Raw genomic sequence first — 17,206 nt, 5'->3', positions numbered from 1 at the left:
CAAGCTCAGTTAACTCTCATAACTCTGTGACAACAGATATGGCCATTTTACATATAATGACACAGAGTAGCTTAGAAAGTTTAAATACCACTCTCCCACGACAAGGAAGTTAAGAAGGGAGGGGAGAAAGAGAAGAGAGGGAGGGAGAGGAAGAGAAAGAAATCACTGAAGGTAGCAATGGGAGAGCTGAGATTTTTAACCCAGAGCAGTCAGCCTTCAAACCCCTTGCTTTTAGCTACTGAACTAGTGTCCTCTCAAGGATAACAGCAGAGCAATGAATCTGCCAACCCACAGTCAACTAGAGGAAGAATACTAGAGGAAAAATTATTATATAACTTTTTAAAAAATATTTATTCCTTAAACTTTGGAAAAAGGAATATGTAAATAAGTTCAAAATATCACAAGAACAATGAAACACTTTAAAATCTACAAAAACTACAAAAAAAAAAAAAAGCATTTCCCTATTTTTCAAATGTTGATTTACTTTGGCAAAGAAATTAAACAGTGAAAATAATTTAAGGATTCACTATCATCAGGATGGTACAGAATAAAAGGAGAAAATGAAATGAAACTTAAGTAAGAATTAACAATCCTTGTTTCACCAGCCTGTCCTAAAGTTTAAGCCTTGTCAAAGCTACTTCTTACTTTGTTCAGGTGACATAGCATCATTCAAAAACTCAGCTTAAAGTTCAAAAGTTTGAGCAGACATAGCTTTCCTTTATTTTGTTTACTCTTTCACAAATATTCTAGTGCTTTATATTTGCAAAAATTTCCCTCTCAAGCACAAAGATATCCAATATTTACAAAAATCCCTCTTTTTAAAGCTATTCTCAGCACTATTTACAGATTTATCTCATGAGATAACATCCGCTTTTAGATAACCTCAGAAACCAACAGCATTCTAATTCTTGAACATGTTTACATTTATTGCCAAATCTGTGTTTAAAAAAACCTGGCTAAGTAAATACTTAATATGCAACCATTTCTCACTGTGATTACCAATTTTTTTCTTAATATCCAATCATTACATAGACAGGGTTTGGTTAAGCAAAAGAACGCAGAATTTACCATCCTTCTCATTATATAGATTGTGAATGTAAAAAAAAAAGAAAAAATAAAAAAGCTGAGAGTTACCTTTTGCAAAGGCCAAGGGTGACATATTCATCTGTGGACTCAGAAAACAGCAGACCAGATAACTTGAGTTAACTCCCAAGTTCTCTCATTGTTACAAAGTTTTGAGCAAGTCATTTAACCTCTCTTGATTGGTTTCATGACTCTACTAGGAGATCAGACCAGGTAAATGACAGGTCTCTTACACCTCTAAATTTTCTATAATTTCATACTTATAAAAAAAAATGTAGATCAAAGTCTGAAAATCTTCCCAAAGTGCTCCACCATTACTTACTGTCGGGCTTATAGAATCTAGGAGTGAATGGTGCTGCCTACCACCATACTCACAGAAATGAATGTTGCCTGGAATTTTGTGTTGTGGCCCAATGACTAGTCAAGAGAAAAATGTGAAAAAGAAAGCCACCCCCTGCCCCCAAAATGAAGGGGCAAATCATAAAAGAATAAAAATGACCAATAAACACATTAAAAACGATTAATTTTAAGAAATAAAACACAACAGTGTGATAACAAGTTTCACTAACCATATTAAGAAAACTTTTCAAAAACACGAACACCCAGTGACAGGCCGGGTGCAGAGGGTCAGCCAGTCTTTATACACTACTGGTGGGAAGGTAAACTGGCCCCAAGATTCCTGGCAATACTAATCAAACAGGCTTTAATCCGCATACTCTAATACATACTTTTCACATATAAGACTCTGAGGAAATAATTTTGTGTACACAAAGCTCTGACAAGAGGACTGTTTGTAACCACAAGTTAGAAAGCAAATGCCCATCAATGAGGGGACTGATTAGTTTAAAATACTTTTAAAATACTTACTATTAGCAAGTATTCTATGCAGAGAATAGATTTAAATGCCCTAAAAAGTCCCACTATCCTTATTCTCAGCAAATGACTTCATCATCTAATTGTCCCTTACATTTCAGACCCGTTACTGTCCCCTTCCTCATTCTTCCTGACTTTTTCTGCTAAAACTCTGCTAAAACTAAACACTTCATTCCAATTTGTTTTGAATCAAATTTTCCTCTAAATCTTGTATTAATATTTTTAACTATATAAGCTACTCTTCCTTGAGACCTTGCTTGCTCTTAGCCATGGAAAAGGAACCCCTGCTTGTTGTTCCTGCAGCTCTCCTGCCTCCATGCCACAGTGACCAGGGATGGGGCCTATGGCCCAGGCTGGGCCAGTTCATCTCACCCAGGAATACAGTATATGATCCAAAGAGACAACCACCTGTAGGAAGCCAAATAACAGGTCACATAGACTTAGGAACTCGTGAGGTATAGGCAAGCACATGAATAAGGGAAAGTAGTCAGTAAAGAGTAAAGCAGGCAAGAAAAATCATGTGTTACAGACCCAGAGACACAGAGAGAGCCAAAGATAGAAAAAAAGGCTATGCACATCCTATTCATTCTGATGCAACTCGCTAAGACAGAAACCATGGTAGGTATTTATCCCACCCTATTTCTGGTGTGCCCTCCTGTATTCAGAGGATGTAAAGCTAAAAAGCTCTATTTCTCAGATTCTTTTATAGAGTTCTGAATGAGAATGTTTCCACCAATTAGATGCACTTATGCAATATTTGAAAGCAAAAGTGAGGTGATTATCTTCCTGCCCTTTTTGGCTATTTTCTGTAGGAAGGCAAGATCATAAAATGTCTAGTCTCCAGCCTCTGGGGCGTGAAGAAGCACTTTTGATGCGGATGATAGACAGACCCTAAACTCCAGTACTTAATCACCGGTTTACAGGTGCTGTAAAGCAGACGTAGCTTTCTAATCCCTGGACTACAGCTAATTTGGTGTTTTCTTAAACTCAACAGTTCTAGTGACAGCCTCAGGGCCAGAGCAAAAGGGCAGAGTATTATGGGCAACACTGCCCAAGGAGTCGGTTTAGAAAATGAAGATCAAGATTTCAGTTAAGACATGTTCATTTGGAGCTACTGAATGCACAACCACATACGGTTGGATGTTATCAGTAGGGAGTTCTAGGACAAGATCTTCTGGTCTGAAGATATTTAACTGGGAATCGAATTATAGTCAATAGTTAAAAGCAAGAGACTGGATGAGATTGGCAAGGGAGTGAATACAAACAGAAAAGAGGTTCAAGAACTGAGTCATGTGAGGCAAGTCTCCCTCCTCTTCTGATTAAAAAAACAAAACAAAACAAAACAAAAAACACCAATGCCCAGTGCTATTTTGCTTAAGTTAATTCTAGTCCTGTTTCTATGCCCTACAATGGAAAGTCCTAAATAATACAGAAAGCCTTGGGGTCTGGATTCACATACCTTACGCAACTTCAATTCATATAGCAATTAGCAGTTGTGCCTTACACTTAATTGGTGTTCATAAAATACCTGTGAAATGGGGCGCCTGGGTGGCTCAGTCGGTTGAGTGTCTGCCTTCGGCTCGGGTCGTGATCCCGGAGTCCCGGGATGGAGTCCCCCATCGGACTCCCTGCTCATCGGGGAGTCTGCTTCTCCCTCTGCCCTTCACCCCACTTGTGCTCTCTCGCTCTCTCTCAAATAAATAAGTAAAATCTTTAAAAAAAAAAATACCTGTGAAATGAATACTTCTTTAAGTGACCCTTGGATAAAATCCAAGATAATGATTAGCAGTAGAGGTTCTGGTGTCTTTTCATGGTTTGTGGCAGTTCTTTTCAATGTGTCCTTAAAAAACAGGGTGATGGAGAAGTAAAATTAGAATATACATTACTGCATTTTCAAATGCTTTTTAACAACAGCTACACAGCACTAAAACAGCTCTGTGATAATCCTTTTCTGACCAGCATCCTAAAATGATTAAGGGCCTATCATAAAGAGCCAATAGTTAATGTAATTATTCCTTAATCACACTGTCTTTGTAATCATAGTTTGATTTTTTTAAAACTTCTTTTGTTCTCTTGGTATGTTTACACAGACTCTGAACATGTTAAGAATAGTTGATATATATTAAAAAATAGTCATTCAGTATAAGATTACATAAATGTCCAGAAACATACTATTAGTCAAGACTAGTTAATTAGTGTTATTCTTTCAACTGGGGAAAAAAAAAAAAAAACCTGCAGACCAAGAAGAACTGAACATTTTTTATGTGCAGTAAGGATCCCTTACTTATCTGGTAGCTTGAGTTTATTCCTTAAACACAAAAACTAAAAATTTTTTTCTTAATTTTTATTATCAAAAATTTTCAAATACAGAACAGAAAGAAAGAACAGTATAGTGAATACCCACTGTCCAGGTTCAACAATTGTTAAGATTTTGTCATATTTTCATTTTTTATAAAGTATGGTAATTTCAGGCATCAAGATACCACCTCTAACTTTTTCGGTATGAATCTCTAAAAAAGATAAATTTTCTCCCCATAACCACAATATTATCACACCTACTAAAATTAATAAGTTCTCAGTGTCATCTAATATTTAGTATGTATTCTATTTTCTACCACCGTGCTTCCCCACAAAATTTTTTTGTAAAGATCTTTTTCAAAAAGTATCCTCTCAAGGACCAGGGACTGTGGTTAGTTATATCCATTAAGTTCCTTTTAACTTAGAAGAGTACCCCTCCCAACTTTTTTCATATCACTGACCTGGTAAAGAAATATTAAACCCAGGTTTAATATAAAGAGTAACTACAACCTCCACTTAAAATATTTTCAAGGAACACATACATATATGAAATGTCACTGATCAGTATAATGTTCCTTACTTCATGTGAATTCTGAAAATAATTTGAATATGAGTATTCAAGATCTACCATAAAGATTATAGCTCAGTTGAGTGGGAATGGTTTACAGATCTGTCCCTTAGCTGGGTTAACAGTATTATTTGAGACTGATACTCTCCACAAAAACTTCAGAACCTTTTAAACTAGAAGAGGTTGGAATAGATTTGATGTGAACAAGTTTATTCAAACTGAACATAACATTACTTTAGCCATTTATATAGATTATATATACATATGCTTTATACATTCATTTAAATATACGAAAATATTTTTACATGTTTTTCCAATTATATTTAGATCTCACAAGATGTGAACTGGCAGCCTGAAGCCATACTTCTGTTATCTGAAACATTTTCACTGTGAAATTTAAGAACTTCAACTATTTTTTTTGCCTTCTAGTATGCCTTGTAATTTTTTATGGACAGTTGGAAATGATGTACTGGATAAAAGTAACTGCTGTGAACAGTTTTAGTAATGCAGTGGAAGAGCATCCCAAAGTTCTATGATTAGGTCTGTCTTTCAGTGAGCCTCTGCCTTTGCACTGTGAGTTCCACAAATATCAGTGCCCCCTACCAGACCTCTCCCCGTTCCCCATGAGATAGGTTGGCTAGAGTAGCTGGAATTGGCATTTCCCTTCTCTCCTGTGAAAGGCTACAGGTGGATGGAGTCAGATATTTCCCTTCCCAAGTCAGTTAAGCTCTAGTTAAATAGTTTCTCCAGAGGGCAGACCTTGCTAAGAAGAATAGAATGCTCTGGTATTATTTCAAAATGGTTCCTTTCCTCCTTTCCCTGACAGAAGCATTAGATTTTTCTCCCATATTCACCGTGTTAAGCTCCTGGAGGTAAAACTCACAAAAGTATGGGGACCATCCCCATAACTAAACCCCCTGTAGTTTTTGACTCTCAGATTTGTCCACAGTGAGCTCCAGCAACTTGCCAATTACAGTTTTTCTACCCCAGTACTGGTTCTCACAGAGTTGTGACTGAGTTGTGATTCTCTGTATTTGCTGATCTCTCCTATTTTGGGGACAGCAGTTTGCCCTGTGACCTCACTTCTCTGAAGATCTAAAAAGCTCAGCTTTTTACTTGTTGTTAGGGTGGAGTGGAGACTTGAAGATCCTTCCGGTCTTGAAGCCAGGGTAGAAACTGGAAGCCCCCTTAACTTTTTTTTTTTTTTTTTGAAAGCTAGACAAACATTTATTTTAGGTAAAAACCTTTGTTTCCTGTTGTTTACCGGCATACTTTACCAACTCAGTTAAAAACAGTCAAAAGTATAATTGCCCAAATTTGGGACAAGAAATAAAAGGCCAAAAAAGAAGGCAATCACCTGACAGCGTTGTCTTATCTACGGAAGTAAAATCATTGTCTCCACTAAAAAACAAAGCCCAGATAACAACTAATTTCCAGTAAATAAACAAAAGAAGGGAAACTACTTCTGTACAATAGTTGAACATAATTTCCACAATGAAAAAACATTTGTTTTAATCTGATAATATGGGAAGAGTAATAGTAGGACTAGACTAGTAACCCTTGCTTATAAAAAAAATAATGCAAATAGACAAGGAAACCACATTACAAAGAGAATGTGTCTATATCAAATATTTGGATAGTTTAGGGGTTTTTACTTCCTACAGGAATTACATCAAAAAGTTAACCCCCATAATCAATTACAACTTTAAGTTAAAAAACACTTAAAATTCAGAAAAATTGCACAACAATAAAACTTAGGGAAAATCTGGAGGAGGAAGTTTTCTTACATCTGAAACCTTGGACAATTCTCTTAAAAAGTAATCAGAAGAGCTAGAGAGTATAATCCTAAGTGAAATAAGTCAGAGAAAGACAAACACCCTATGATTTCACTCATGTGTAACTTAAGAAACAAAACACACAAGCAAAGAAAAAAAGAGAGACAGACAAACTAAGAAACACTCTTAACTAGAGGGAACAAACTGATGGTTACCAGAGGGGAGGTGGGTGTGGGGATGGGTGAAATAGGTGATGGGGATTAAAGAGTATACTTATCATGATGGGCACTGAGTAATGTACAGAATTACTGAATTACTATACTGTACACCTGAAACTAATATAACACTATATGTAGCTATACTGGAATTAAAATTAAAAACCTAATACAAAAGTAAAAAAAAAGCACATCTTAAAAAAATAATAATAAAAATAAAATAAAGTAATTGGAGTAGAAAAGAAAACAAAAGTGTTTGTAGGTCTAATTATGCATGACTTAAAATTCAAATCCAACATTTACTGACTACGTACTACCGAACTATATGTGCTTCAGGTACATTATATCATGTAATAGTCATCACAGACAATCCTATTAATATACCAACATTTATTAAGATTATACAAGTTTAACATTAAAATTGTACACAGCGGGGCACCTGGGTGCCTCAGTCAGTTAAGCATCTGACTTCAGCTCAGGTCATAATTCCAGGGTCCTGGGATCAAGCCCCACATCAGACTCCCTTCTCAGCAGGGAGCTGCTTCTTCTTCTCCCTCTGCCCCTCGTCCCCCACCCCCATGCTCTCTCTCACTCTTTATCTCAAATAAATAAAATCTAAAAAAAAACAAAAACAAAAACAAAAAGACTGCATCCTCTAATCCATGAACATGGTATATCTCTCCATTTCGTTAGGTACACTTTAATTTCTCTTAGCCATCTTTGGTAAGTTTATGGTACAGAAGTCTTGCATGTATTTTGTTAAATTTATCCCCAAGTTTTCATATGTTTATGCCATTGTAAGTAATTTTTATTTCAACTTCCAATTGTTTGTTGCCGGTATACAGAAATAGTTAACTTTTCTATATTAACCTTAATGAAACTCAATTATTGATTCTAATCGCTTTCTTGGTAATACCATTTCTGAAGATTTTCTACATAAATCACAGTGTTGCAGAGTCTGTTAAATGACTCTTGCATGCATATACTTTTAAAATAATTTCTGTAAGAATTCCTAATTTGAATTGTACTAACTTCACCATCCTATGCCATGTTAAGTACATGCAGAGCAGTACCTTTAATAAAAATCTAGGTGTGCTATACAATTTTTATTACAAACCCACCTGTGGGAAGCAGAATAGTGATCCCCAAAGATGTCCATGTTTCAATTCCTCTAATCTGCAAATATGTTACCTTTCATGGCAAGAGACACTTTGCAAGTGTGTTTAAGGACACTGAGGTTTATCCAGGTAAACCCAATGTAATCACAAGCATCCTTAAAAGAGCTACAGAAAGAGATGTACTGATGCAAGCACAAAAAGGCAGAGAGTGACCTGAAGATAACACACTGAAGATGGAGGAAGGGGCCATGAAGCAAACATCACAGGTGACTTCTAGGAGCTGGAAAAGATGAAGAAACAGACTTATTTTGGATTCTAACCTCCAGAACTATAAGACAATAATTTGTGTTGTTTTAAGCCACTAAGTTTGTGATAATCTGTTATTGCAGGAATAGGAAATTAATATGCTAGGGATGATCGTTTCTCTTTAAAAATGGTACTTCTGCTAGTTTTTTGGCACTATGCACCATTACCACCCTACACCAAAAGCAACTTTCAAGAGTAGAAATGCATGAACTAAAAAACATCTAAACTAGACTAAACCATAATTTTTAATGAATGTTCTTGTATTGGAAGATAAAGCTATCCTAAATATGACTTCCCACAGAAGTTTTAAAATCCCCTTTATTTTCTTTTTAAGTTTGGGTTCAAGCTAATCACTGGTCCTTGAAATGCACTCTTTACAAAAGATCAGTGATAAACGTCTGGAAGTCTATCATCCATCATGCCTAAAAGCAATCACTTGGATCTCTTGTGAAAGGGAGACCAAAAATTGTTGAGGGGAGGAGGAGGATGCACAGAGAATGGAGAATTACTAGAAGGCTTATAACTCTCTGCCCTTTAGACTCTCAAAGTCCTCACATTTACCATTCAAAATGTACATGAGCATGAAATCGGCACATACTTCCAATAGCATCTTATTGAAGCTCTGTCTTAAGTGAAATTTTTTAAATCATTTCTATACGGTATTATGTATGACTAGATGGTATGTATGTATGGTACTATGTATGACTAAATGAAGGGCTATGTATGGCTATACAGTCTTAAAGTATGGCTTTAGTAGATGACTAGACAGATAGTTATTTCTTTGATCTTACTGGCATTAAAGGGAAAAAGATTCAAACAAAAGGAGTCCTCAATCTATGAGGAATATTCTTGCAAGTTATATGATATGGCTTGAGATAATTAAAGATAGAACACCAGGTAAATCTGCTCAGGAAGACCTAAGTCATCAGTGAAAAGCTTTAAAAAGTATACAGGTTTGACCATGATCCAAAGTTCAATAAGGCCCTAAAATATAAACCCTTAATAATACAATTTTTAAAAATTAACGATAATAGTAAATACCGACAGAGAAGTCACAAGAAGCATGAGTTTCAGACAAGAACACAGATCACATCAGAGTTGAAATAAATCTTCGCAGTAAGGCTCATTGAGGACAGGGACAACTGGTCACCAAGTGAGGCAAAGAGTGGACTCAAACCTAGCTTTACTAACTTAATCCAGGTCAGTGCTCTTTCAATTCTATCAAGTTGTTCCTATGGTTTAAAAAGCCAGGGTAGATGATCAGTACCTAACCTAAGAATAGAACTGCAGAAAGAGAAAACAAAGAAACTATACGGAAGACCAAAAAACAAAACACATACACACATCACACACAAAAGAATTCAATTTGTAGAATAAAGTTTAGTGATCAGAAAAAATTCTGCTTTATGTTAGTATTTTGAAGTTATGGTGGTTCTGCTATTAAAAGCAAAGAGATAAGACAAAGACACTGTCCATGCTGGAACATATTTGGCAATAACCTCTCTCAGAAATACAGTCAGCTTTAAAGTAATAGTCTCTTCTATCACAAAATTTCAACTGCAAAAGCATGTGTTTTATCTTTCATGTCATCAAACATGCAATTAATAGCTCTGGAGCTAGATCTTGTAAATTCAAATCTTGATCTTACAGTCCATCTTCCTACTTCCATATCATCCCAGTAAAGCCAGAATTTCTTCTAATGCTAATACCTGCTTCTCTGGGCTGTACCCTTGCTGGTAGGTTAGGTTCTAGAGCTAGCCGAGATACACTGAGATTCCAATATATCCTTTACAATATATTGGAGGAAAATATATATTATCAAATATATTTTGAGGTTCACAAAACCACCCTCAGGTTTGGTAATTTGCTAAGAGGACTCACAAGTCTCAAAATACAGTTGTACTAATCACTGTAATTTATTTATTACAGCAGAAGGATACCAAGCATAATTAGCAAAGAGAAAAGGTACATGGAGCAAAGTTCAGGAGAAAACAGGCACAAATGTCCAGGTGTCCCCTTCTGGTGGAGTTGCACCAGACACACTTAACTGTCTTAGTAATGATTTCTGACAAGTGTGAAATATTACTCATTAGAGACTCATTAGAGTCTCATTAGAGAACTCGATGCCTAGAGTACCGGAGGGAGGGTGGGCAGGGAGGCTTGTCACATAGGCACCCTTGCCTAGTATATATGGAAATTCCAGACTCCCAGAAGGAAAGCAGGCATTTAACATAAACCACACAGTTTGTACAAACAGTTTGGACACAATGACTGACTCTTACCACTTAGGGTAATGAGATCTTCTCAAATCCAAGTTCCCTGATGCCAGTCAAGGGCCAACTTTGCAAGTCAGGCCTGCTTCCAACAGACTAACAGACTAGTAGATCCTTTAGAGCTTGGACCTTATCTACCTGTTCCCCGCTTCATCCCCAGCTCCTAGAATGCCTGAAATATAGTAGCCATCCAAAAAATTTTTCTTTTAATGAAGAAATTCCTGGCTCTACCACTTCTTAGCTGTATAACCTTGGGAAAGTTACTTAAGTTCTGTGTGTCTGTTTCCTCATTTGTAAGATGGAATAATATTACCTACCTCAAAAGGTTGTTCTGAGGATTAAATGAGTTAATATATGTAAAATGCTCACAAAACTGCCTGGCAAGAAGAAAGCACCATATAACTTTTGTGTATATGTAATGTTATTACTTGCTTTTTCATTCTTCCTTTTTTTTTTTTTTTAACTTCCAACCTTACCTCTTACTTTCTTCTCCTTTCTCCCTATCTTTTCCAAGTCACTGAGCTTTCCCAACACTAAACTTTTAATGAATCTACAGTCTACGCATAGGCTAGAATTTAACACATCATTGTCTCACGTCTATTGAGATCCCTAACTAGTTTGTGGACCATACCCAAAACTTTTTAGAACACACAACAGTATCTGACATGATATTTAATCTTTGTAATGCCCAGAAAATACTGACTTACCAACAAAATTATATATATATTAAATCAATTCTTTACAGGGGTCAGAATATAAGGCAGTCAACAAACAAAATGGCCTCCAAGTTTCTTTGATCTTCTTTTGAGAAATGGAAAGAAAAGTGAGTTGATTCTATCCAGTGAAAAGACTATTAGCAGTAGTCATAGTAGTAACAACAGTAGAAAAGGCTTGAGTTTATAAAATATATAATTAGAATGTCAAACATTTGCCTTTGCCTTAAAGAGAGCATGGGTTCAAATCCTTACATGTCAATAAAGGTTATATATATCTTGTACAGGGCTATATATATCTTGTATTGAAATCAAGTAATGAAAGAATATTTTAATCTTTAAAAAAAATGACAAAGGAAAAGAATTGGGAGGGGAGAAAAAAGAAGGGGACAACATGCAGTCGAAGTTTTAAACTGATGAGTCAGAGAGAGACCAGTGGTTTCTATCCCAGCTCTGACACCAGGGCTCTACACATAATCACCAGAGAAAACCTCAAGATCAGCAGAATTATAAGAACAACAGACCCATCCAACTGAAGGTTAGCATTTTGGGGGAACTTTCAGATTGGCAGGTCTCTTTAGATGAACTATCATCACAGATTTCGTTTATATGTATTTATCCCACAAGCATCAACATCATCATAAGCATCATTTTCTCAAGGTGAACTTTACTTTTTAGTATGAATTACTTTAAAATAAGTTTATATAAGAACTCTTAAATATCAAACACTTAATGAAAATGTTCTCCATCCTCACTGCCTCGTAGTAGACTCCTGGATTGAGTCTCACAACCTCCACTTCTTGTTTCTACATTTTGAAGAGATTAGAAAGCTAAAAGACTCCCTTGCCGGCCAAGTGTGGGACATAGGTCTGCCAGTTGTTTGCACGTGGAAGGCACAAGTTCAACAAAGGCCATCTTCCTATAGTAAGGGCAACTGACAAAAATGTCTAGTAGACACTGAATGGCGGCAGTAACCATAGTCCCGATTCCCCCATCAGTTCACTGGTTTCATGGGTGAGAAGCAGCTGCGGCAGCGGTGGTGGGAGCGGTAGCAATGGTATTAGTATATGGCCTTGAAACCGTTAGTCCAGTAGTGGCTCCCTGATTTTTGCTCTCCCAGCCCTTCCAATGTAAGCACCTGTTCCTTAAAATAGCTACAGTCGTTCTGTTTCCTGCCCTATACCCCTATTTACAACACACTGACAGTAGGTGAGGTCAAATCCTTACACTCTTTCTCATACTGCTGTTATAATTAGGTGACATGCCTGGAATCTCTCACCATTTTAGTTCTTCCTGACCTGCTACCATCAAATCTGGTCATGCTTAGAGAAAGCTTACCCTAAAAAGGCCACATGGAAACCTCTTATGTTCTCTTATATACCTGTACCTTGTATGTGCAGCTAACTGTGCCCTTCAATTCCTTCTCCATCTGCTGAAATCCCACTCCACTTTCGGAACCTAACTCAAACAAGACTCCCGTGAATATTTCTCAGCAGGTCACTCCACATGCCCAAATGTGAACCCATTTCCACATATCCTGCTGCCTCCCTTCAGCTCTGTACTCATTCACATTCATTCATTCAAAAGAGTTACATTAACCTATCACATTGTGTAGAGGGCTGGGGATACAAGCCTAAACAAGACAAACAAGATCTCTTCTCTTATAGCTATAATTCAACAGGGAAATAGATTACCCAATAAATACCCAAATAATGTTTAATTACAACTGTAGTAAGAGTAATAAAATATTCAGGATGTGTCTTATACGTATAAAGAGAAGCCTAACCTAAGAGGGGAGAATCATTTCCCTTCAAGAGACATTTAAGCAGAAACTGGATGATACATAAAACTGATCAGGCAAAAAACTGTTAGAGAGCTTCCTGGGCAGAAAGAACAGCATGTGCAAAGGCCTTGAGGCAGCATTCTAGGAACTGTGAAGACAACCAATAGACAAAAGTCAGATGCAATAGGGAGAGCAGCCCAAAATAAGTAGAGAGGGGGGTACTTCTTACAACCACTATTATAACACTTAGTACATTGTTTTGGAATTATTCATTTGCAAAAGTGCAGTCCTCTCTAAACAAACTCCTTTAGGTCTTACTAATTTTTTTAGCCCCATAATCCAGTAGTGCTTAGTGGTGTCCCCTACAGTCAAGATCTGTGGAATGAAGAAATAAGTGCTTGATCTGGGCCTGATCTGGGCAAGGAGCTTACCCTCTTAATACCAGACAGGTGGAACAAAACAATCCCTTAAGGGTTCAAAAACCTTATGTTTCTGATTACCCCAAAACTTACTGGGCAAGAGACACATTTTCATTCCAACACATGTTCGGAATCAAAGCTAGTATTAACTGTGAATGAAACTTTAAATACTAAAAACTATAGTTCTCCATAAACTGCCACCAACTAATAACCAATAGAACTGCATTAAAACTCCCACAGAGTCACAAATGAGGCCAGGGAGAGGAAGCTCAGATCCATCTGCCTGTTCTCATTCTCCAGTTGTTCAACAGATCTGGTAAGTGTCGGATCATGAGCAGGAAACTGGCACCTATGCCATCCTTTTCTCCTTCCTTACTTCCTAAATAATGTCAATTCAGGAAACACACACACTGATGACTCAGTAAGAAAATGTCAAAATCCAATTGATATAACTTTGCCAACTATTATTAAAGTCAAGAGAATAGGGTAATCTTTAGCCCTAGACTTTAGTCTTTCGTACATGTTCTCAAAGAGCAGTGGGGAAGTATTTTGTGAAAGAAAAGAAAATTGAGTTAACTAAGAAATAGCTTCAAAAATACATGAAAGGCTTGATGTAGTTTATTAGACAGTGAAGAAAACATTAATACACATATACAGTATGGAACCTCTTTTAATAGCTGAGCTGCAGAATAAGAACCATAGCATGTCTTTTAAAAATACATTGAATCAGAATTTCACTACCTACATTTACTATGTCATCTGGCATATATAACAATAAATCCAAAATCATTTAACAAGCCAAGAACTCTACTAAGAGAGCTCTATAATGGGCTTCAACCATATCGAAGACTCAAAAATTTTACAAAATATATTTAATTGTATCAATAGCCCAATCATGTCAAATTTTTCAACTACTACAACTATGAAATCAAGTCTAATTAAACTTAACTGTGATATTTTTTCCTGGACGAGAAGATAAAACAGTGAAATAATTTAGAAGCTCATTTTAATATTATTCAATACTTAGTAGCATCAAGGAAAAACTAAGGATCTTTCCAAATCATGACTGGAGTTCATGCCCTTCACCCTCAAACTCTAGATGCTACTCTCTTCTCTCCCTCTTCCTACATTTCTCAAAAACAAACCCACAAACAAAAGACCAAACAAAACCAAAATAAAAACATTCATTCAATATATATCCATGGACCTCAGTGGCAATACAAACAGCAAACAAAACTAATGCTCCCTTTTCCTTCTGTTAGAATAAAATTTTTGTTCTAATTTAAAAAGTACATGATTCTCCTCTCCTCACTTCAAAAAATGAGAATGAAAATGTTATCATGTGGCACATAATGGATTTATCAAAACCTATACATTATTTTAGGAAGCATCAGTGAAAATCTGATTTTATAAAGTACTTTTTCGGGGACAGAAATTTAAACAAAAATTATTTTTCACTTATTTCTATACCTAATGAAAGTACTTACTGAAACTGTTACTATTCAATTTTTAATAGATTTAATATATACTAACATCTCTCTTTTTTTTTTTTTTTTTTTTACTAACATCTCTTTTTAACCATGTTACTTCTCACTCAAAATGCAGCTCATTTCTTTTTCTGGCCTTTTAAAGGCCCCATTTTTCGGTGTTTTACTAGTGCAGTGATGAGTAATTGAGCCTCAATACAGTATTCCCCCTCCAAAAAACACACACACACACATAATCAGCATCAAGTAAACAAATACTGCCATAATAATCAGGCATTTTTAACCCATCACCTGAAAGGTTACCCAGAATAAAAGTAAGGTTGGGTCAGTCAAGTTACTGTGATATTGAAAAGTGCTCCTTAAAATGGTCTGGTTACAGTATTCCCACATGATCTTCCAGTAATCAGGTACCTGTTATGGTAGTGGGGTAGTGAAGTGACCTGCTGATGCTGTGTGGCTTAGTCTAATCAAACATTATCAGCCTACTGAAACGTGACTCATTTATATAGTATTGAGGAACAACAGTAAAGCTTCAAGAAAAGTCTAAGTCAGTAACAGAAACCTGAAATGACATTCTCAAAGACGGACTCTTGCTTTGGAGAAGTACCTATTCTTCACCGAATAAACAAACCAATTTAGAAATAAGCAAGATCTTTTCCTAAACACATGATAGGTTTGTTTTTAAAATCTGAAACATTTTTCTCAGGAGATTACTTATAAGACATTAAATATAAATCAGATCTCCAAACCCAAACATATAGGCTAAAAATAGTGTATCTATTTTAAAGGCTGAGGCAGAAGCCCTCCAACGGAACAAACTAAAATTAGGTTTTTGTCAATCTCTGGATCTTTAAAAAATGCACCTTCAACGTTCTGGGCCACACAAACCAGTGTCCACATGTTCTCCCAAACCAACTGGTCAGAGATAATCTAATTATTAAAAGCTTCAGGAACATAAGCCCACTGTCCAAGAGACTCATATAATGAAATTCCTCCTCATTCGGGTTAATATCCAGACTTAAAAAACAATTCTACTACTACTACTACCAAAGACCCCTCCCCAATGGTCTCACTCAGTAAAACTCCAACCCACCAAAAAGGACCACCATACCCTTTGTCAGGAAGAAGCAAAAGCCCTGTGCAAAGCTGTCAGGTGGGCGGGCAGGTAGGGCTCCACCTGGGATACGGAGCATCGGAGCCCCAGGTGGGACGCCGTGGTCACTGGGGGAGGGTCAAGGCGGAGACCGAGACTAAGGGTGGCCCCACCCACGGATGTACCTGCGAGCTGAGGCGGGAGGAGAGCTACCCTTCAACCCTAAGCACTAGCCAGGCAGTCGCCCCGTTCCGAGATCCCAGCCCGGCTCTGGCCCCGGCCCTGTAGAGGGTCCGAGCATCGCGACGCTGGAACCGGCTCTGCCCCGGGGCCGGGAAAGAGGAGGCTGAGGCCAGTGCCGGCGCCCACTGGCCTGACCTCGCCGCCGCCTCTGGTGGAGGTGAGGGGCTACTCGAGCCTGAGCCCGCCCTCCCCTCAGGGCCGGGGCCAGCTGGGCGCAGCCGCGGCGTCCGCTCGGGCCCCGGGCGCCGCGGCGACGGGAAGGTCACCGGCCGCAGGAGGCCCCGACCAGGGGCGGCGACGTCCGCGCTACCTTTGGCCTCGCAGTCGGCGCAGTACTTGTTGTCCTCCTCCCTCAGCAGCTTGGACAGGATGAGCTGGTGCTGCTCGTTCAGCTTCTGAGCCTTCTCCCGGCAGGAGCGCGTCGCCATCTCGGCAGCGGGGCGGGGAGCCCGGGGCAGCTACGGCGGCGGCGGACTCGGGCAGGAGCTGGACAGCGAGAACACACCTGGAGCCGCCGGGACCGCGGGCGGACTCAACCCAGGAAGCGGCGGCGGCGGCGGCAGCTGGAACTGGAGGAGGAGCGGCGGCGGCGGTGGCAGCGCCGACGTGTCCCGCCTCCTCGCCGGGCCGGCCCCGCACGCACCGCCGGAGCCGGCGAGGGAGGGCGGGGGGAAGGAGGGAGACGGAGCCGAGGCTTCCGGGTGGCGCGCAGGAAGGAACCCAGACGCTGGGCGCGGTGCGCATGCGCCGAACTTCCCGGGAAGCCGGCCAGCCGGGACTTTATGTGCTAGGCCGTTCGCCCAAGGTGATCCCCAGAAGGTACTTCGCACTGCCCGCTGTGGGCTTCCCCACTGTGGGGATGAGATCGTCCCAGAGGGCCTCGGGTAAAACCCGGTGAAGGAAGAACCTTTGCAAAGAGGTGACTTACACTTGCTCCTTTGCCTTTGCTCTTGACGGCG

The 17,206-nt window shown here is 38.6% G+C and overlaps 1 protein-coding gene across 2 annotated transcripts in view; it reads right to left on the bottom strand.

Moving 5' to 3' along the window:
- SMAP1 (small ArfGAP 1) overlaps nt 1–16,855 on the bottom strand; it is a 159,341-nt gene extending 142,486 nt beyond the window's left edge. Inside the window, exon 1 of one of the 2 annotated variants that reach the window (XM_034991285.1) lies at nt 16,558–16,855. In XM_034991285.1, coding sequence (XP_034847176.1) covers nt 16,558–16,675 — 118 coding nt within the window. In that variant the 5' untranslated portion in view covers nt 16,676–16,855. The remainder of the gene's footprint in view (nt 1–16,557) is intronic. The other variant, XM_034991284.1, reaches the window with a different exon arrangement.
- Nucleotides 16,856–17,206: the final 351 nt, after the last annotated feature.

This window comes from Mirounga leonina, unplaced genomic scaffold (assembly GCF_011800145.1).
Source record: "Mirounga leonina isolate KUSES-001 unplaced genomic scaffold, KU_Mleo_1.0 Mir_53, whole genome shotgun sequence".
NCBI classification, from domain to species: Eukaryota; Metazoa; Chordata; class Mammalia; order Carnivora; family Phocidae; genus Mirounga; species Mirounga leonina.
Note: the sequence above shows the minus strand (reverse complement) of the source record. Positions and strands in the feature narration are given on the sequence as shown.